The following is a 21,782-nucleotide window of genomic DNA, read 5'->3' as shown; positions in this document are numbered from 1 at the left end:
TTATTTGAAGTTCTAATTTATTTAAAATAAAAGAATAAAACGGAACTGAAAATAAATAAATAACGGAACTAAAAGTAGGCGTCTGTTCATGGGCCGGCCCATACAGTATGCTGGATATTCTCGCTGCGTGCAGAGTGTAATATAGGAGGTTTTTACATGGGCCGGCACAGTCCAAGATTTTTCGTTTTGTGAAACGTTTTCTATTTCTTACCGGTGGCATGGTGGGTAATTTATGCAAAATTTAGGGGTAATACGACGAGAAACCGAATTTGATTCATTATTAGGGAGAGATTAGGCAGAGATAAAGTTGGACGGACGGAACTATTTAGATGCCTGCTCACCGTTGATCTATCATAAAGTTGGTGGTGGGGACGAATCGGAGCCATTGGTCGTTTTCCTTTGCCCCGTCAGCCAAGGAGAGTAAAGGTCGGCGACAGAGCAGATCCTTCCCGGCGAGGCATCGGCGACGGCCGGCGACCGCATCGGCATCGCCCGAGTCTCCTTACCCACCCGACCCCCACCCCACCCGTGAGGCTCGCTCTCCTGCGCCGAAACCCTAGCTGGTATCAGCATATCTTTGTTTCCTTTTTTTCTTTCTTTGGATTGGATGAATCGCTTCCGCTTCTTATTGGTTGGATATTTTAGTGGATTCTGGCGTAAGATGCACCGTGCTTACCTAACAATAACATAGGGCTAGATTTAGAGTAGATTGAATGGACCAATCTAGATTTTGACTCGGCTAGCGCTGCGATTTTGACCCCGGATTCAGTTTTGGTCTGTCCCCCGTTTCGAGCAAATTCGAGCGCCCCCCTGCAATTCAACGGAATCGAAGAAAGAAAGAAAATCGCACACTTTGAAAAACAATTTATTTTTAGTGCAGCCGTATCATCATGTCATCGGTTAGAGGGGCACCTGTCCATGTACAGATGTATACTGCTAGCAGAAAGACACTAGCATCGAAATGTTCTGAATGTGCTTCACAAATAAGATCAAATAAAATGGAGGACACATTTCCATAACCAAGTTTCTTGCAATTAGCTTACTCTGAACCTGGGCTTATTCTGAAAAGGCAGAGCACCTGCCATTAGTCCTAAAAAAAACAAAACAAAAAAAAACCGGACACGACATGACGACCCACCAAAATGTAATCGGATTAAACTGTTGTTTCTAGTCTATAGCAAGTTCCTTTGGTTGCTTATTTAACACAAGAATCATCACAAGTTTATTTATCCATGCTTCTTATTCCTGCTACATAGCATGTTTCTTTGACACACATGCATATATACATACATGCCATTTGCCTCGTATTTCCTAGTCAGTTTAGTGCTTACAGTATTTTTTCCCATTGCTTGCAGATTTTTTCATCAGCAGCACATCATGCAGAGGCCCAGCAAACTGCCTGCCATCTCTCTCCCCGGATGCCCTACCTTTTTCGGACCCCAAGGTTGGGAGGACCTCCCAGATGGCTTGCTTCACTCCATCATTGGTCAGCTGGGCTCTTTCCGAGACATTATTGGCTTTGCCGCGGCATGTCCCTCTTGGCGTGCTGCCTTCTCCTCGTACCCATCCAAGTCCACGCTCCGTACAAAATTTCCACCTCTCCTCATCCAGCCCCATATTCGTGTACAAGGTCCTCTTCTTCCTTGTACCAGTGGTTGTGGTGAGCTACACCCATGTAAGGTTGTTGATCCAGCCAACCTAAACACCGCCCTTCGCTGTTGGATCCCTCAAGATACCCTGGAGAAGATGACATTTATTGGATCCTCCTATGGTAATCTCATCTACTACTGCAACGGATACTGTCGCATCATCGATGTGTTCACCGGTGACAAGGTCTCAACTCCACGTCTCCCATCCCGTGCTGAATGTTCAGAAATTCACTTGACTGGCATTCTAACAGCCCCACTTGCATCATCCAACTCACGTCTCCTTGTCAGTACCGAGTCCTTCCTGTTGGATTTGCCCATTGGAAGCGAGTCCTGGTCCGAACTGCAGCTCCCTTCCCAGTTTGTAATAGACCATTTTGTGGAATTCGATGGCCAGTTCATTGTCTCGAATAGCTATGGGAGATCCTACAGTCTGCAGCTGGCCCCTCAGCATGGTCTGCAGGAGATAAAAACCAAGCCTGTGGGAGGAAGGCCGGTGGTAGGAAGGCTGGTGGTTTGTGGTGATATGCTTCTCATTCTGAGTTTTGGCAGGTTCCACCGCCTCGACATGTCAACCGAGCCTGCGACACGGGTGGCCGTGGAGAAGCTGGGTGAGCGGGCACTCTTTATAGGGGCGGAAGTCAAGAGCACACCGCATTCTTGCATGAGCCCGGAGCTATGGGGAGGAAGGAGCGACATCGCTTACTGTGCTCGTACATCTCGACCTTGGTATCTCTATAGGCTGTGTGGCGTGCCAGATCGCCCGCGGGGTAGAACAAGACAGATCGAAGCTGCAGGCGTTGGAGGCACCCCAGTGCAGTCATCAATTCGGCCGCTCTGGCTGTACCCAAGCATGTTCTATTCGGATGGCCAATGAATAATCCAGCCAACTAGTAAGTAGAGCTTGCCGCCGCAGCACTGGCTTCATCTGAAATTTCACTTTGAGATCCAGGGAGCAGAGATTGGTTTTTGCTGCATGGGTAGAATATATGTTACTCGTGGCATGCATTAGCGGCTGGAAAGTTTGGTACGTATGATAAGTTTTGACTTTTGTGGTGAGCTTTACTAGAAGGCATAATAAAACTCAGTTATCCGGTTTTTACCAACCTGTGCTCCCTGTCTAATACACCCTCTGCTCGTTAATATAACATGTTTGTGCTTGTACTTGAGCTTTGTGTGTATAAGTTTGTCATTGTTTGCTTTTTTTTTTAGAAAAAGGAGGATTACCCCCGGCCTCTGCATCAGTATGATGCATACAGCCTCTTTATTAAATAAATAAATAAAGTAAACGAATGATCTAAAATAAGATCAAAAGTTCCACAACCGGCAAAATAGGCTTAGATGTCTACTCATCTATCCTATTAGTGGACTACCATCCAAACCGGTTGAAGATATCCCGCGCTACTCATCTATCCTAGATATAGATCAGTATGATGCATTCCTACTTTGGGTTTTTTCTTGTAATACCCTTCTCTAATCAATGGATTCGGTAGCTCTCCTGCCAACATTTAAAAAATAAAAATACAAACCTCATAGGACGACACAAAATAAAAAGGAAATAACAAGCCAGTCCATAAAGTTTGCATAAAGGACCCCTAAGCGAGAACTGAAAACGCAATCAGGTCCAAGATAGCATCAAATCACCGCCGCCGCCGGGGACAGCAGCCGGCAGAGAAGAATGAAATGGACTCTGCACTGCTGCATCACTGCCTCCCCAAAGGCATCTAGCCTGGAGGAGGAAGAAGAAGAGCCCGCGCAAACATGCGCCCTTCCCGTCGGAGAAGAAGGCGCCCGCGACAGCCGTCCTCCTTCCACAACCACGAGGCTAGTTCCACCTATCTTTTTTGTTTCATTTTTTCTTTCCATGATTCGCTTGCTTCTTGATGGCTACCTACCTGATGCCGGAATTAGAGTAGATCTAGTGGATTGACCTGTGCAGTGCAGCCAAGCATTTCGACTCAGGACCAAATTTGACCTCCCCTGAACTGAAACGGAACAAGGAAAAGCAAGAAAGCATTCCGAAACTTCTGAATAACATTTCAATGCATCGAAAAGCGCCATATCGGTTATAGGGGGCTGTAGCTGCCCCTGTTGTTCCAATGCTGTTAGTCCAACATAAAGACTACAATCCTTTCTTATTTTCTGAATGTAGTGATTTCACGCACAAAATCTTTAATTCTACTCATTTTAACTCAAGGGAGGCACCTCATTTTTTGCAGCAAGCTTATTCGTGTGCTGGGGGTGCTAAAAGCTTATTCTGAATCTGAACATGACATTGCCCACCCGAGTGCAATTACAACACCTTCTTGTTTGTTTGTGTGGTGTTTTTCCATGAATGCTTCTTATTCCTGGTGCACATCAACTTCCTTTGACAGATAGACACACATATTTCATCTGCAGAATAGCATCTGCTTATCCATGGTTGTAATTAACACGCTATTCGTCTCCTATTTTTTAAGCAGCTTACAGATTTTTTATTGCTTGCAGAGGCTTGCCATCAGCAGCACATCATGCAGAGCTTCAGCAGACTGTCTGTCGTCTCTCCCCCCGCCCCCCTGCTTTCTCCGGACCCCAAGGTTGGGCTGACCTCCCAGATGGCTTGCTTCACTCCATCGTTGCTCGGCTTGGCTCCTTCCGTGACCTTCTTGGCTTCGCCGCAGCATGTCCCTCATGGCGTGGTGCCTTCTCCTCATACCCATCCAAATCTATGTTCCGTACAAAACTCCCACCTCTCCTCATCCAGCCCCATGTTCGTCGTCTACAAGGTCCTCTTCTTCCTTCTACAGACGGTTTCCATGAGCTACTCACATGTAAGGTTGTTGATCCAGCCAACCTAAACACCGCCCTTCACTGCCAGATTCCTCAAGGGACTCTAGAGAACATGGTATGCATTGGCTCTTCCTGTGGTAATCTCATCTACTACTGCGATGGATATTGTCACATCGTCGATGTGTTCACCGGCGTGGAGGTTTCAACTCCACGGCTCCCATCCAGTGCCAAAACTTGGAAATTCTGGTTTAGTGGCATTCTAACAGCCCCCCTTGCATCACCCAACTCGCATCTCCTTGTCAGTACCGACTCCTCCCTGTTTGATTGGCATGTTGGAAGTAACTCTTGGTCTGAGTTACGGTATCCTGACCTGGTTGTAGTAGACCAGATTGTGGAATTCAATGGTCAGTTCCTTCTCTCGGATGGCTTTGGGAGCATCTACGCTCTGCAGCTGGCTCCTCAGCTTAGTGTGCAGGAGATAACAACCGAGATCCAGGACTGGAGTGAAGAGCTGGATGAGGAAGGATGGACGGAAAGATGGCGGCTGGTGGTTTGCGGCGACATGCTTCTCATGCACAATGCTAACAGGCTCCACCGCCTCGACATGTCAACCAACCCTGCAGTATGGATTGTTGTGGAGAAGCTGCACAATTGGGCGCTTTTTATAGGGGCGGAATTAAAGAACGCGCCACTTTCTTGCATGAGGCCGGAACTATGGGGAGGGAGGAGCAACATCAAGTACTTTGCTTCTAAATCTCAAACTTGGACTCTCGTTGGGTTGTGTGGCACGCCGGATCCCGTGCAGGACGCGCCACCCATCGAACCCGTCGTAGGAAGCACACAAGCAGTGCGATCGTCAGTTTCGCCGCTGTGGTTGTACCCAAGCATGTTCTACTCCGACAGCTTGGCTGAGTGATACCAGCTTCATCTGAAATTTCCCTTTTGAGATGCAGAGAGAAAGCAGAGATTGGTCTTTGCTGCATGGCTCTTTGAGAGACGTTCTTGGTGGCATTAGCGTCTGGAAAATTTGTTACGTAGGAGTGCTCCCTCCGGCCTCTGTGGTTGGTTTGTTGAACTTGGTAAGTTTGAACGTTTGTGGTGGCGGCACTAGTGCAGTGCTGTGAGCTTAATTTACTCGAACCATCGCTGGTGTCTCGTGCCATTAATACATTTTTTTTTTTTTTTGAAAAGGAGGATGAGCCCCCGGCCTCTGCATCATGATGATGCATGCAGCCATTTTATTTAATCGCAAAGGTTGAACCGTAGTGCAAGGTACATAAACAGCCAGAAGTCTACCGAAAAAGAAAACTAAATACATGCCAACATGGGCTAAATCAAGCTCAGACTAAGATGCCTATACACCTAGCCTGTTAGTGTGCAGCCATCCATATCGGTTGAAGATAGCCCGCGCTGCCGTCTCCCACCGGTTGCACCCAATAGCCAAACGATCCCTGAACTCCGGAGGCGTGAGTAACAACCACGTACGGATCAAGGAGGTTGCTCTGTATATGACCTGTAAGAAGTTGTTGAATCTATTATTGTTAAAAATCATATCATTCCTGCTATTCCAAATAGCCCATAATAAAGCACATGATCCAATCCTAATTTGCTTGGCTATATTGTCTTGCACTCCGTTAAGCCATGTCCCAAATAACATGTTCATACTTAATGGAGTATTAATATTAAAAGCTATATGAATAGTGCGCCATAAAAGTCTAGCCAATGGACAATCGAGAAAGAGGTGTTTTATCGTTTCATTATTATCACAAAAGCAACATCTAGGGTTTCCCACCCATCTTCTTTTAATCAAATTATCTTTCGTGAGTATGACCCCTTTGTGAATAAACCACATAAAAATCTTAATTTTTAGTGGTACTTTAATTTTCCAAATATGTGAAGAGGTAGGAATTGTTCCGGTATTAATGGTGTTTGTGTACATCGATTTCACTGTAAAACTACCACTTGTAGTTAACTTCCAGTGAATTTTGTCTGGTTGGTCAGATAGCTGTACATTCATAAGCCTTCTTACCAAGTGTAACCAATAATCCCATCTTTCTCCCAGCAGTGACCTCCTGAAATGAATATTCAGGGGGGTTGTCTGCATAACTGTAGCGACATAATCCTGTTTACGCCGTACAATATTATATAATACCGGATACTGCGCAGATAGTGGTGTATCTCCCAACCACGTATCCTCCCAAAATCTGGTCGTGGTACCATCGCCTATGTGAAACTTCACCATACGGAAAAAGGATTGTTTTATCTTCATTAACCCTTTCCAAAACGGTGAATCCGTGCGTTTCACAGTCACTTGTGCCAGAGTTTTGGTTTGTAGGTATTTATTACGCAAAATTTGCACCCATATTCCTTCCGTCTCCACTGAAAGTCTATAAATCCATTTGCTTAATAAGCACATGTTTTTCACCTGTAGGTTTTCTATTCCTAACCCTCCCTGATCCTTCGGCCTGCACATCATGTCCCATTTGGCAAGCCTATATTTCTTCTTACTTTCATCACTTTGCCAAAAAAATCTAGATCTGTAAAAATCTAGTCTTTTTCGTACCCCTACAGGTATCTCGAAAAAAGATAGGAGGAACATTGGTAAACTTGTTAACACTGAGTTAATAAGCACTAGCCGGCCCCCGTATGACATAAGTTTGCTCTTCCAGCAACTTAGTCTTTTCTCAAAACGATCCTCAATGCTTTTCCATTCTTTATTTGTAAGTTTTCTGTGATGAATAGGTATACCCAAATAAGAAAATGGCAACGATCCCATCTCGCAACCGAATAATTGTTTGTAGGATTCTTGTTCCTCCTTGGCTTTACCAAAACAGAACAATTCACTTTTTTTAAAATTAATCTTTAGCCCCGAGAGTTGTTCAAACAGGCACAGTATAAGTTTCATATTCCTAGCTTTGGCTATGTCATGCTCCATAAAAATGATTGTATCATCCGCGTATTGTAAGATGGACACTCCTCCATTAATACATACTTAGTCTCGCTTAATCTTTGGCTAAGTGCACCTGGCCATTTGTGTTTTTTCTGTGGTGGAAGACACAATGCATTTTCAGGGCCTCCCCTGTTTCAATGAGTAAAACCAAAGAGTGTTTCTGCCATGTGCTACAGTACTACTCCCTCCGTCTCAAATTCTTGTCTTATATTTGTCTAGATATGAATGTATCTAGTCACATTTTACTATTTAGATACATCTATTTTTAAACAAACCAAAGACAAGAATTTTGGACGGAAGGACTAGTTGTTAAGCTTCATACAGTAGCCAACACAACCAAAAGTTTGAAATGATGGAAAAGGCTATTGCAATCCACATATATTGTAACACCCCCTCTCACGTTTGTGACGGAAAAGACAGATTAACACGTGCAATCGGAAGAGAGTGACGGGAAAGACAAGTCAACACGTGCAACCGAAAAAGAGCAATGGCACGTGAAACTCACGTATGACTCAAGAGGCATCTGCGTGGACATAAAGGGGGGCTAGCAGCAATTTTTAATAAATTACGAAAGCCATGACTTGAACTCGAGACCTTAGCTTCGATACCATTTTAAGATTCATGCGCTAGTTAATGCAACCAATAGTCTGAGTTGATAAAAAAGCGAGTGCAATCTACATATACTGTAGCACTAATGATTTTGTTGTTGTTGTTGTTGTATTTGTTCAGCTTCTCACATGTAGCACTAGGATGATGGATTAGTTGCTTCCTGAGATGATTTCTTGTGCATAATAAATCTTGCTTGTTTAATTGCTGCCCTTTATGTCTTAAACTGTAGAGATATACTTCCTCTGTTTTTAAATATAAGACTTTTTAAAGATTTTATTATGAACTACACACGAAGAAAAATGAGTGAACCTATATTTTAAAGTATGTTATATACACATGTATGTAGCTTTTAGTGAAATCTTCAGAAAAACTTTGAATCGGAGGGAGTATATGAACAACCAGGTACCAGTCAATAAATCTGTCCCCATTGTAATTGTATATATATGTATGTATAACAACCTACCGTCAAGGACCCTCGCGGTAGGGTTGCACGTCCTATCGTAAATAAATAAATAAACATAAAAAACAATGCGGGTTGGCACCTGTCGCCGGACACCTTGACGATATGATTGTACAGGTTACCGTCAGCATATTTGACGGTAGGTGTTGGTCGTGTTAATGTGGATAAATTTTCTACCGTCAGGTCTCTCCTTCTCTATGTGGGCCATTCTTGTTTACAGTGGCGCAAGGTTTCATTGTGCCGACTGATCTTCCTTCTCGGACCCATGGAATCTAGCTACCGGGCAATAGGCTGTCTGCATGCATGATTTACTGCTGCTCCGATGCTTATAATACCACTTCACTTGATGTTCCTCCCGGCCGGGGACTCTAGTGTTTGCATCCATGATCCATGTATCTACCACAGAAGAAAGGGGTTGGCTAGATATATAAGAAGCAGATGACTGGGGTCTTGATCCAGGCAGATTTTTTTTTGATAAGGAGAAAGCGAGCCCCCGGCCTTTGCATCAATCAATGCATGCAGCCATATTATTAAATATAAATAGAATAGTATCTTAGATCCAAATAGCTCAAAAAGCCGAAAGTGTAAAAGAAAACATGAATGAAATAGTAAAAAGATGCCACATCCGGCGTATCTAAACTTAGACTATGATGCCTACACATCTAGTCTATTATTAGCACGTCATCCAAATCGGTTGAAGATAACCCGTGCGGTCATCTCCCATCGGTTGCACCCAATATCCATAAGATCCCTGTGCTTCGCATGACTGAGTAACGACCACCTATGTCTGGCAATGCTAGTCTGGTACATATGCTTGAGCCATTCTCGATCGTCTCCAAAATTAAGAGCTAGACCTAACACTAATTATAAACCCCAGGCAGGTTAGGGCAGGTAAAGCAGGACAGATAGCTCATCTCCTGACCTGCTGTCGTTGGACTGCCTGCCTTAACTAATCATAATCAATCAGGGTGCCTAATTTGTACAAGCCGCGTCACCATCATTCATGCATGCATTGATGCATGGACCCTCACCTCATCTCACCTCATCTCATCTCAGGCTCAGCGCGTGGACAAGGACCAACACATCGTCCGAATTGATCATTGCATGCTACTGTCACAATTAAACCCAGCAGTTTGTGAAAAGGAAACATAACTATGTCTCAACAACTTAGCGGGAGCAACATACTGTCTTCTTCTCCCCAGTCTCAAGGAGTACGTACGTAACACCAAGATTTTTACAACTAACAACGCAATGCGATGAGCCTGTACAAAGTCTCCTTAATTTGGAATCGATTAACGCAGGACGAGTGGTTTGTTTTTCCAATTTTTTTCCCATTTCACAAGTCCAGCATGCTTCCACATCAACTTTCTGTCCTCTGGTGCCTCCACCACCACTGTTGTTGCATTATGGATTGTTACTGTTCCTATTGTCCTACACTCATACTACCACTTCACTTCATGTGGGACTTGCAGCATGAATTATTGATAAAGTAGTTGCACCATGAATCCATGTCACATGCTCCCCCCTGGTGCCTCTACTTCTCCTGGTACACATGTCGAGTAGAGTCCTTTGCGGACATAGATGCAGGCCGGTCATCCAACATCATGTTCAACCAGGTTCAGACTCATCCGAATACAATGTACGTGTTGATCAATAGCAATTTGACGAGGTGCATTTTTCTTATAAAGGAAATATATTAATATCGCGAATATATCAATTACACGCAACCTCTGCTACAACGCAATACCCTAATAACATTAACGGATGCACATAACAAAAACAACAAGAAGAAGAAGCTAAAAAAGAAAAGCTCTGCTACAGAGTTTCAGCCTTTGCAGCAGTAATACAACCACCATCAAAACAACACCCGAGATTCAAACCCTAAAAACCAAGACGTGGTATGTTAATAAAATACTTGTGTTATTTTTCGCACAACTCCAGAGAGCTTATTCACGTACGTTGGTGAGAGCCCTGGGCCCTCGCGCTGCCCCCGCGGGCGAACGCGGGGGGGGGGGGGGGGGGGGGGGGGGCTAGCCGACGTTCTCGGCCCTCCTCCACTTCTTTCCCTCCTCGCCGCCATTCGCTGCGCCGTCGGGCGAAGCCTGGCCGGCAGGGCGGCGGCGGGGTTTCTCCCCACCCTTTCCGTCTCGGCTAGCGCGGGACAAGGGGATCAAGAGGAGCGCCGGACGAGCATGGGGTCCGGCGGCGCGGCAGCGACGACCTGTTTGTGGCGAGGTTGTGGCTGCGTTGGGCATCGTGGGTGCGGACGAATCCATGTCAGATCCATCTGGATCCAGTGGGAGGGATTTGCCTTACTCAAACCCATGGATGATTGGCAGGAACAAACAACCACGATCATTGTTGTGAGATCGCAAGAGGAAACAACCCCCAAATGGAAGAAGGGAACCAAGAAAATGAGGCTACCCACCTGTTGGGCAATCTGGCAGGAACGTAACCAATGCACCTTTGATCACTAATGGATCAGGAGAATTCTCCAAAAGCGACGCCTCAAAGAAGAAAAAGTGCACAAATGTTGTCGTCACCCGATCGTAGATCTTGGTTTTCACTATGAAGATAGTCTCCGCTCTCAAAAACAATGATGTCAACAAGATCATTGCCAGACACAATCAATTAGGACCAGGCCTTGGATTTTCATCCTGAAAGGTAAGACCTTGAACATTCACATGTGATGTCGGCCCCACTTACATACCACTGTTACGAATCCCGAATCTCTAAGCAAGTTCCTCAGCGTGGTAGGCTCCAATCACCATTATCAGTTGTTCAACCTCGACTTTCATGATATTCTACGCCTCTGACTTCACCATGGAGCAAAACATAGCTCTTGATGGCAACTATAGCAGAGCTTCGCGCCGCTCCCTCTTTAACGAAGGACTAAAGGGCACGACCGAATCCCACCCGATCCAGCAGTCTCCAGGCATAACACGCCCATGGGAATTCGCCAGCAGAGCCTTCTGAAACCCGACACTCCGGTCAAATCAGAAGGAAAGACGTCAGGCAGATCTTCGTCTTGACGTAAGAGGAACCCTAGGACCAAGAACCGCCGCCCGAGCCCCTCCATCGATCGGAAGCCCGGGAACCAACCTCCCAGCTAGCAAGGCACTCCTGGCCGTCACGGAGGCCGACGGAAGAGCAACCCAGCCAGCCGGTGAAGGTTCCCATCCAGATCGCAAACAGGTCCCCAGCCAGCCAGTGAAGGTTCCCATCCAGATCACAAACAGGTCCTCAGCCAGCCGGTGAAGGTTCCCATCCAGATCACAAACAGGTCCTCAGCCAGCCGGTGAAGGTTCCCATCCAGATCACAAACAGGTCCCCAGCCAGCCGGTGAAGGTCCACCAAAGTCTGCGAGCGCCGCTAGCGTGAAGGCCACCGTCGCTGTCGGTGGAGGCCGCCGGATATCGGATCTTGAGGGAGGCGGGCGGGAGGGGGGAAGGGGGGTTGGAGCGAGGAAGGAGGGAAATTGCACCACCGCCGCCTTCCCAGAGCTCGACACGGATTTGTCGGCCGGCCCTCCGATGGCCGCGATGTGGAGGTTGGACGGAGGGTGTGATCTGGGCGACGGCGGGTAGGGTTTTCCTTGAGTCGCCCGGATCGGGCAACGATGGGATTTTCTCTTGGAAGTTGAATCAGTGGTGCATATCGTATGCAATCTTCACAACCAAAAAAGGATGGATGCTCATAAGTTTTTTACATGCGCCCAATCACAAAAGTGTTAGTCCGTGCAAATTTTGCACTCCTAAAAGCGTTTGTCCATTCCTCCTCTTTCATCACTATGTTGCTGGCTCCTCCATCTGTGCTGCCAGTGCTTCACCATCTTTGTATGCACATACGGTTTGCATGATTTTCTCTGTATCGAGATCCAACTCTTTCATCTTAATGGTCAACACTTTGGTTTCCTTCGAAGTGGTCACGAGCTCGGTCTTCTTTTGGTCTTCTTCTCTATCGGTGTTCTGAAGATATCAAACCTCTCCGCCTTCTTCTTTCTGATGTCATGGCGCTTGACACATGTATCCTCCTTGTCCATGATGCCCTCGAACTTCTCCGTCATCTAGACCACCACCCCTTCTCTCTTTTCCTTTCCCTTCTCTCACTTCCTCCACTGAAAGAAAACAATATAAAACAGTCAAGCAAATGCGACAGTATAAGACCGGCCCAACAATGCTACCTTGAATGCTAGACGTAATACATGGGACCTCCTATATGCTGCATATTGCGGGAAATGAAGTACGCGTCGCACAGGGGGGCCTACGCCTGGGTAAAAGCAGCACTGCGCAAAAATCCCGATAAACAGAGGTAACTATGGGACTCAAACACGAGATCTCAAACTTCTACTGGCATGCAGGTAGCCACTAGAGCTCACGCTGCAGATGACAAATGGTTAACACGTACCTTTAAGAATAGGTCGTAGAGGTAGATTCACACATATATTGATATTTTTATTTTTGGAAATTATGAATTTTTTAATATGCATATTTTTTAAAAGTAAAATATTTCTTTTAAACTTGACCCAATTTTACAATTTTTGAACATATTTCAAAAATGTAAAGAAACCGAGAACAATTTTAAAAGCCCCAAACATTATTTTCAAAATGCGAACACCTTTTGAAAAGTGCGAACATTTTTTAGAAAACATAAATAAATTTAGAAACAGAAAACATTCTGTACGAAAAAATATCATAACATGAACAGTAATTTAAATCATGAACAGTTTGTGAAATCCTGTTTTTTTGAAAAAATGATTTTATTCATGTTTTTCATTTTTAATAACCAAATAAAACTTTAAATTATATAATTTACTTGGAAAACATGATTTTATTTGAATTTCTGATTTATTTTTTGGAATTCCGAACATTTTTGAAAAATTATGAATTTTTTAACGAAAACATTCCAAACAATTATTGTAAAAAGGAATATACTTTCAAATCCCCGAACAATTTTTGAAAAAATGCGAACATTTTATGAAAACACAACCACTTTTCAAAACTTTGAATGCTTTTCAAATCAAGACCATTTTTCTAATCGTGAACAAAACTATCAAATTGTGAACAAATTTTCAAGTCACACACATTTTTCAAATTGTGGAATTTTTTTGAAACGTGAACAAATTTCAAATTCGTGAACAAAATTATAAAACTGTTAACATTTCTCAAACTATGAACAATGTTTTAAAACCTTAAACATTTTTTGAATTGTGAACAAATTTTGAAACATGAACAAATTTCAAATTTGTTTGTGAACATATAAAATTGTGAATATTTTTCGAATCTGCAAACAAATTTTGAAACCACGAATATTTTCCAAATTTTGAACAAATTTTGAAACAGGAACAAATTTCAAGTTCATGCATAAAATTATAAAATTGTGAACATTTTTTGAATCATGAACAAATTTGGAAACATGAACTAATTTCGAATTCATTAACAAAATTATATTGTTATTAACCTTTTTTGAATTGTGAATAAGTTTTAAAACCATGCTTTTTCTTTGAATTGTGGAAATATTTTGAAACATGAATAAAATTAAAATTTGTTATCCAAATTATAAAATTGTGAATATTTTTTGAATTTTGAACTAATTTTTGAAACTGTAAACATTTTTTGAATTGTGAACAAATTTTGAAATCATGAACATTTTTAGAATTGTGAACAAATTGAAAATATTTTAGAAAAAGGAACAAAATTTGAAACTGTTAATATTTGTTACAAAATAAACTTGACAAAAATAAAATATATATTAGAGGAAAACAAAATACAAAACAGGAAAATTTCCGATAAAACGGACTAAAAACAGAAAAAAGCCCGGCCGTTGGCTGTACTATAAGTGGCCCGACCTAAATCTCGGCTTCCCTGTGCGAAACCCCGATTATTCGCCGCAGAGAGCGCAAATAGGATTTTCCTGAATTTGTGGCCACCTGTAGTTCCTGCGGCCGGAGGAGCCTGTGGAGAAACTTGATGGCAAAATGGGAAAATAATAACTGAGTGTCCTTCTTTAGAGGTGGCCAAACGGGCCAGCCCGACAAGGCACGATACACGTTAATCGTGCTTGGCATGAACCGATACATACATGAGGTTACGGTTAGTAAACGGGTTATGCTATACCGCCCCGCGTGGTGCGCCTGTTAGCCTAGGCACGAGCCCTTGGTTAATCGGACCGCCAGTAGGCACGGCTGGGCTGCATATTCTCGGTATGCTAAGCCTTTTAGTCTGTGACAGCTGAAAAATCCTATCTGACGCCCTCGGGCGTTGAAAGGATGTGGCTTCGCTGAAGCGTGGCCACCCGACGCCACAGTTTGGGCCGGGCCATGGTCGCTCTGCCTTTGCTTCTTTTGTTCAAGATATATTTTGAAAAATATGTTGAATGTGCATTTAAATATTGTTCAGCATATATGTGTACTTAAATATTGCGAGTTCGAGTCGGTTCGCCCGCCTAGCGCTCTTCGGCGAATGGCCTACCTTGCCATTTAGCCGGTGCCGTGTGTTGAGTGCGTGCTAACGGGCCAGCCCGCCGGTTTGGCCTTCTTCTTCCTCCTCCTCCTCCTTCTTTTGAATCTGCTATATATAAAAAAACTGAGGCATGGGAGCAGAGGATTGCAGTGCACGTGCCAGCATTCAATGGACCTCACACCCACACCCAGACGGTCACGGGCACACACACATGATGGAATGGAAGGAACTGCGCTACGTAGATTTGGATTTGGATTTGGATTTAGATTTGGATATAGGGCGGGTACGAATTGCATTCCTTCATTGTTTGATTTGATTTGATCAAGGCAAAGCAAGCAAGCATCTCTCCCGTCACTACTTACTTACTTACTTACTACTAGTATAATGTTAGAAACGAGATTAAGCGTGGTATGGATGGATGAACCATGAACCAACACTTGGCTTGGCTGCAGCAGGAAAGAGGATCACGGTCAACTGCACTGCCATGGCTTGGCACGCGAGCACCAGGCATCCATAATAAAAGAGGAGATTCCTGCCTGCCGCTCTGCACTGCATGCAGCAAAGAAGGAAGGAAGGAAGGGGATTATTACTGTCAGCAATTATACTATACTGTTAGTAACAGTAAGAGCATGGTTAATAGTATAGCCAACTGCTGGCTATAAGCATCTTTATAGCTCATCTTATAGCTGGCTTGTACAATAGTTAGCTGTAAAAGAGTACTACTTTTATCATATATGGCCTACCTTTCATTCTCACAAAGCACCTAGGAGCACGTGCTAGAGCCGGCTCTTCACGAAGAGCCCGCTTCCCTTCTCTCTCCTCTTCTCTCTCATCCAACTCAGCAAAAATATAGTATTTTAATCCTTACAGCCTGCTGACTGTACCTTATTGTACTTGCTCTAAAATGGGCGTCCGTCAGGCTTTCCACAGCCCCGAGGTCAGGAGACACTCCATTGACCGACTCACACTCGCTAATGTTGGGTGGGTTGGTTGGTGGGGATAATCACTCTGCTGCTTCACTCCAGGTCGCAAAGTTAATCATCCACCTCTGCATTCTCTTGTGCATGGCATGGCAGCATGTGGGCTACTGTTTTCTTTTCTACCGCTGCTGCTACTAATCACTCCAGCATCCACCTTCCACTAGTGCTCTTCTTCCTCCTCTCGCCCTCGCCGTCCGTCGCCGGCCGGCCCACGCCCACGACCGAGCGCGAGGACAATGCCTGCCTGACGCATTTAGTTAAGCAGCAGCGGCAGCAGCTCTGCCTTGTCCTCTCACCTCTTTCCTTTACAGCTACCTCCCCTCCCCTCCCCTCACTGCTCCCCCATTAATGCCGCCCACCAGGCATTGCTGACCTCCCCTTCCTCCTCCACCGAGCACTGCCCACACAACCAACCATGAAGCCCCCCGGACCCCTATCGCCGCGCCACCTCCTGCCCCTCCTCCTCCCGCTCCTGCTCTACCACCTCGCCACCGCCGCCGCCACCGACGCCGACGCGCTGCTGGCCCTAAAATCCGCCCTGGACAGCTCCAACCGCCTCCCATGGCACGCGTCCACGGCCTCCACGCTCTGCACCGCCTGGCCGGGCGTGCGCCAGTGCGACCCCGCCGGCCGCGTCACCAAGCTGGTCCTCGAGAACCTCAACCTCACGGGCCCCCTCACCGCCGCCCTCCTCTCCCCGCTCGCCGAGCTCCGCGTGCTCAGCCTCAAGGCCAACGCGCTCTCCGGCCCCGTCCCCGACGGGCTCGCCGCGGCGCTCCCCAACCTCAAGCTGCTCTACCTGTCCGGCAACCGGCTCTCCGGGCCCGTCCCCGCCAGCCTCGCGCTGCTGCACCGCGCCACGGTGCTCGTCCTCTCCGACAACCGCCTCTCCGGCCGGATCCCGCGGGAGCTCGCGCGCGTGCCGAGGCTCACCTCGCTGCTGCTCGACGGGAACCTGCTGACGGGGCCCGTGCCCTCGCTGCCGCAGACCACGCTCCGGGGGCTCGACGTCTCCGGCAACCGGCTGTCGGGGCGGATCCCCGGCGTCCTCGCGAGGCGGTTCAACGCGTCGGCGTTCGCGCGCAATGCCGGGCTCTGCGGGGCACCGCTCGCCGTGCCCTGCGCCGTTGCGGCGGCGGCCCCCGGGCCGATGTCGCTCTCCCCCGCCACCGCGGCGTTCGCGCCGCTCCCTCCCCCCGGGGGATCCGGCGGCGGCAGCGGCCGGCGAAGGAAGGCCGCGATAATCGCCGGGTCGACGGTGGCCGGGGCGGTGGTGCTGGCCCTCCTGGTCGCGGCGGCGGTCACCGCGTCCCGGCGCGGGCGCGGGCGCAACAAGCGCGTGGCCGGCGACGTGGACAAGGGCACGCCGGAAGAGCATGCCGAGGAGGACGCGCAGCAGCAGCAGCAGCAGCAGCGTTCGGCGAACGGAGCGGCGATGAATGCGGCGGTGGCGGGCGGGCGTGAGTTCTCGTGGGAGCGGGAGGGGATCGGGAAGCTGGTGTTCTGCGGTGGCGCGGCGGAGATGTACAGCCTGGAGGAGCTGCTGCGGGCGTCGGCGGAGACGCTGGGGCGCGGGGAGGCCGGGAGCACGTACAAGGCGGTGATGGAGACGGGGTTCATCGTGACGGTGAAGCGGATGCGGTGCGGCGACGCGGGCGCCGGTGCGGCGGAGTTCGGGCGGCGGGCGGAGGAGCTGGGGCGGGTGCGGCACCCGAACGTGGTGGCGGTGCGGGCATACTTCCAGGCCAAGGAGGAGCGGCTGCTGGTGTACGACTACTACCCCAACGGCAGCCTCTTCTCCCTCGTCCACGGTCAGTCTTCTTCTTCCTCGTAATCCATTGTCGCCATTGCCATGCTCGGTTAATTAATCTGCACCGCTTAAGTAGTGATTCATGTGAGAAGTTATGAAGGATGAACCAACCAACCAAGGAATCAATCGAACGGGAAGGGAAAAAGATGGTTTTTTTTGCTGTCACTCACGGTCACGGCATTGAGGGAGCAAATCACGGGGGAAAGCATCCAACCATCTCTCTCTGTTTTTCTTTCTTGTTGGGTACTGTAGACTAGTAGCTGAAGCGAGCATGGATATGGCATGCAGCGCCAGTAACTGAAGCACGCGGCACTGTCTGGACTCTTCTGGTTGCCATGCTGCATTCCGTGACGAGAATGGCATGCGCAAGCCTCATGCTTGTGCTTCACCACAAGTGTACATAAAAAACCCAGCTCTATGCATAATCTATTTATGAAAGAATGGCTCGACATGTGTCCTAGGAGTGGTGTCAAGCCATTAGCCATGTGAATGGATTCATTCCATGGTGGAGAGTAGTCAGCTGCTTTGTTATTAACTCACTCTTAATCATGCTGCAAGTCCAACCTGACATCAAGTCAAGGAGTGGCAGTAAGTAATTCATGCAAGCAGGAGCAATGAATATGGTCGATTCTAGATCAGATCAACCTCCTTTTTCAATTCTCTTTGTTTTTCCGGCGGGATCATCCACTCTATGGATCCAAGTGTAACCCTGTACATGCCACTTAAATCCTACGTACATTTTCCCTATTCCCTCGTTCTGAAAACCCAGGAATCCAAAGAGGACCTAGAGGTGGGAGAAGAAGTAGAATCTGGCTATATTATTCAGGCATGCTACTATGGTACAGCACCTCTGTTTCCAAAATAGGAACAGGTTTGCTAGTAGTATTCCTTTTATTCATTCATTCATTCATTCATTCACAAGCTGCTCTGCCGACTTGGTGATAGTAGCAATGATCAAGTTGGTGATAGTAGCAAGGTGAGGGTCCATGACATTGAGGCGGCCTGTACAAATTAGGCACCCATATTGATTAGTTAGGGCAGGCAGTGAAGCGATAGGAGGCCCGGCGGATTGAGTAGCATAGCATAGCATCGTGTCCTGAATTTGGAATTGAATCCAATGCATTATTAGAGTAGAGGCAGTGCGCGTCCGCGGCTACCTACAGTTTCGTCAGTGCATCGATCCACATCTTGGGACATACAAGATGTAGATAGATTGATACTAGGCTGATTTCTTCAGTGCTCTGCTCTCCCTGGAACTGCTCAAGCTCAAACATGTGTACCAGGCCAGCCATTACTTCATTCAAGATACATGCTAATAGCAAAGTGGTACCATCGAGTGGAGCAGTAAATCATGCTGTAGATTCCATGAAAGGATAGGAAGACGCTCCCCGTAAACCTAGCCAGCCACAAGAGTCACTGGACGAGATCAATACATAAGAAATGAGCAAAAAACAGGTACTAGATCTCACTGAACAAAGAAATGAAATACCGAGGAAGAAGCTTCATGGCACGAGCATGCTTCCGGGGAGGTTGCAACCGTATGAGTCACCAAGATGGCGCTAGTTTCTTGCAAGAAAAAAGTGACCCTTTTTCTTTTTCTTTTGTTTTGTTCTTGTCCTCGCTCGCTAGAAAGAAACCCATGCGTCATGAATGAATGATCGGCAGCCAAGCACACCTGCCTTTTTTAAGAAGCCAGGCAGTCAAATGCCAACTTGGCCTGAATCCAAGACCTGCAGTAGATAGATAGATAGATAGGCCCCTCCTGCTGGTAATCACTATGGTAAGTGTTGTTAATTACTGCCTGCCTCCTGCTGGGTAAATTCTTTCTTTCTTTCAGGCATACTCTAGCGTAGTAGTATTTCTTTTCTTTCTTTTTTGTTTTTGTTGACGCAAGCTGCTGGATCGGTAATCAGATTCAGACAATGCCTGCATCTCTTCCACGCCTGGTGTGTCCTTATTAGTGTTATTTGTATGTCTAGCTCTTAATTCAGAAAAGAGAATGGCTCCAACATGTGTACTGTTCCCATGGCATTTGGCACCCATGTGGCCTCCTGCTGGATCAAGGCCATAGCTAGGCAGAACGTTTGAGGGGTTATATTAGCTATGCGTGGCTTTATTGCAAGAAAAAAAAGCGAGTGGTATCTAGTATAATAGAAGAAACCCACGCATGCCCATGTATCCTGGTTGACGATGATGGGCAACTGCAAGCACACCTCTCCAAGAATCAAATTCTTCAGACATACTGATGGTGATTTCCTTTCTTTCTTTCTTTCTTTCACATGCTACTAGCAGTAATGACGATCTGGCCAGAATCAAAATAATGCACATGCATTGTCCTTTTCCACGCCACGCACGCACCGTCCAAATCTTGTTCCCGAATTTGGGCAAGGCATAGAGTCAAATGCCAGCATGTCCTGAATCCAAAAACACCTCCAGTAGATAGACTCTACCGTACGTGCCTGCATAATTTGTTTCTTCACTGCGCGTTCCACCATGTTTTCTCTTCACAAAGCTAGGGACAAACGCATAGATACAACGGCACATGCTGTCCTACGCAGATTTGGATCAAGGCCGTAGCAGCCTGAGTCACAGTGGTCCTTGTTAATCACCACTACACTATAGTAATTGTTGCATACAGAGTCACAGTGGTCCTTGTTAGTTGTTACTAACAATCACTATATAGTAATTGTTGCATACAGAGCGGTCCTTTTTGATCTGCAAGCAGTAATTGTATACTGTCTGGATGGAATATCAAATGTTAAATGTTAAAACAAAGGAAAAGATGTGGATCATGCATGTTTTGCGAGTTAAAGTGTGGTATAATGGTTGGAAATGCAGGGTCTCGGCCGTCGAGCAAGGGCAAGCCGCTGCACTGGACGTCCTGCATGAAGATCGCCGAGGACATCGCCGCCGGCCTGCTCCACCTCCACTCCTCAGCCATCGTGCACGGCAACCTCAAGCCTTCCAACGTCCTCCTCGGCCCCGACTTCGAGTCCTGCCTCACCGACTACGGCCTCGTCCCCGCCCTCCACGCCGCCGGCGCCGACGCCTCCTCCGCCTCCCTCCTCTACCGCGCGCCAGAGACCCGCTCCTCGTCCATGCTCTTCACGGCCGCGTCCGACGTCTACAGCTTCGGCGTGCTGCTGCTCGAGCTGCTCACGGGCCGGGCGCCCTTCCCGGACCTCCTCGAGCCGCGCACGGGCGCCGAGGACGTGACGGCCTGGGTGCGCGCCGCGCGCGAGGAGGAGATGTCCACGGAGTCGGGCGGCGAGTCGGCCGCGTCCGGCGCCGCTGGCACGGCGGAGGAGAAGCTGGGCGCGCTGGTGGGCGTGGCGGCGGCGTGCGTGGCCGTGGACCCCGGCGCGCGGCCGGCCACGGCCGAGGCGCTGCGGATGGTGCGGGAGGCGCGCGCCGAGGCCATGTCCTCGTCCAACAGCAGCGACCGCTCGCCCGCGCGCTGGTCCGACGCCGTCGTCGTCGGCGCGCCGACGGACTGATAAAGTGATAAGAATGGTCTGGTTAGCGTCTTCAGTTTGGTCGATCGGAGGATGGATCGAGCTGGATACATACATTGATGGATGATTCGGATGAGATCGTCTCGATCTCCGGCTAGCTAGATACTAGTAGGAGTTTATTTGGTTTGGTTGGTTTGATCAATTGTTGGATTTGTAGATCGCTAGCTTTGAATTCGAAATGCACCATCGATCGTCATGTAGTTAGTTATTACTCCTACGTAGTTTGTGTCATCAGATTGAGCCATGGAAGTGTCGAAATCGTACCCTTCCAGGGCGACGGCTGCGTGTTTATATTATATAGAAGGGGGCGCGATAGCTTACATTGTTGAGATTACATCTTGAAGATAAAGAAAGACTAGAGATAGAGATAGATGTTTAAGTTACAAACAATATCTTATATCTAAACAACCTATTCTATCTCAATCTCTATGTCAGCCGAGACATATCTCAACCGGTATAGGAGTATCGCATGTTTAACAGGAAGTAGATAGAAAAATGCAAAATCCTCCTCTACTCGTCTACATGCCAACACCGTTGACAAAACAGTCGATTTTTTTCTTTTCTAAAACACAGCACAGTTGA

General features: G+C 47.2%; 3 protein-coding genes across 4 annotated transcripts; all 3 read left to right on the top strand.

Moving 5' to 3' along the window:
- The first annotated feature begins 380 nt into the window (after nucleotides 1-380).
- LOC123403502 lies at nucleotides 381-2,815 on the top strand. Of its 2 annotated transcripts, none has more exons than XM_045097432.1 (2): nucleotides 381-528; nucleotides 1,356-2,815. In XM_045097432.1, exon 2 carries the CDS (start codon nucleotides 1,378-1,380, stop codon nucleotides 2,521-2,523), a length of 1,146 nt encoding a protein of 381 aa, XP_044953367.1. In that variant the 5' UTR covers nucleotides 381-528; nucleotides 1,356-1,377; the 3' UTR covers nucleotides 2,524-2,815. The 2 variants fall into 2 exon arrangements, with proteins under 2 accessions (XP_044953367.1, XP_044953366.1); XM_045097431.1 differs by having other exon boundaries at nucleotides 381-563.
- A 441-nt stretch (nucleotides 2,816-3,256) lies between these two features.
- Nucleotides 3,257-5,558, top strand: LOC123403501. The gene is made up of 2 exons (XM_045097430.1): nucleotides 3,257-3,470; nucleotides 4,134-5,558. The coding sequence occupies exons 1-2, from the start codon at nucleotides 3,325-3,327 to the stop codon at nucleotides 5,329-5,331; spliced, it is 1,344 nt and encodes a 447-aa protein (XP_044953365.1). The 5' UTR covers nucleotides 3,257-3,324; the 3' UTR covers nucleotides 5,332-5,558.
- A 10,243-nt stretch (nucleotides 5,559-15,801) lies between these two features.
- LOC123404135 (inactive leucine-rich repeat receptor-like serine/threonine-protein kinase At1g60630) lies at nucleotides 15,802-21,529 on the top strand. Its single transcript, XM_045098059.1, has 2 exons — nucleotides 15,802-17,686; nucleotides 20,524-21,529. Exons 1-2 carry the CDS (start codon nucleotides 16,291-16,293, stop codon nucleotides 21,180-21,182), a joined length of 2,055 nt encoding a protein of 684 aa, XP_044953994.1. The 5' UTR covers nucleotides 15,802-16,290; the 3' UTR covers nucleotides 21,183-21,529.
- Nucleotides 21,530-21,782: the final 253 nt, after the last annotated feature.

Source organism: Hordeum vulgare, chromosome 6H (genome assembly GCF_904849725.1).
Source record: "Hordeum vulgare subsp. vulgare chromosome 6H, MorexV3_pseudomolecules_assembly, whole genome shotgun sequence".
NCBI lineage: Eukaryota > Viridiplantae > Streptophyta > Magnoliopsida > Poales > Poaceae > Hordeum > Hordeum vulgare.
The sequence above is the reverse complement of the archived record's forward strand: the minus strand, read 5'-3'. Positions and strand labels throughout refer to the sequence as shown.

Coding starts and splice junctions, on each gene's coding strand:
- LOC123403502 (XM_045097432.1), top strand. CDS start 1,378: ATGCAGAGGCCCAGCAAACTGCCTGCCATCTCTCTCCCCGGATGCCCT.
- LOC123403501 (XM_045097430.1), top strand. CDS start 3,325: ATGAAATGGACTCTGCACTGCTGCATCACTGCCTCCCCAAAGGCATCT. Junction 3,471..4,133: donor CCTCCTTCCACAACCACGAG/GCTAGTTCCACC, acceptor TATTGCTTGCAG/AGGCTTGCCATCAGCAGCAC.
- LOC123404135 (XM_045098059.1), top strand. CDS start 16,291: ATGAAGCCCCCCGGACCCCTATCGCCGCGCCACCTCCTGCCCCTCCTC. Junction 17,687..20,523: donor CCTCTTCTCCCTCGTCCACG/GTCAGTCTTCTT, acceptor TTGGAAATGCAG/GGTCTCGGCCGTCGAGCAAG.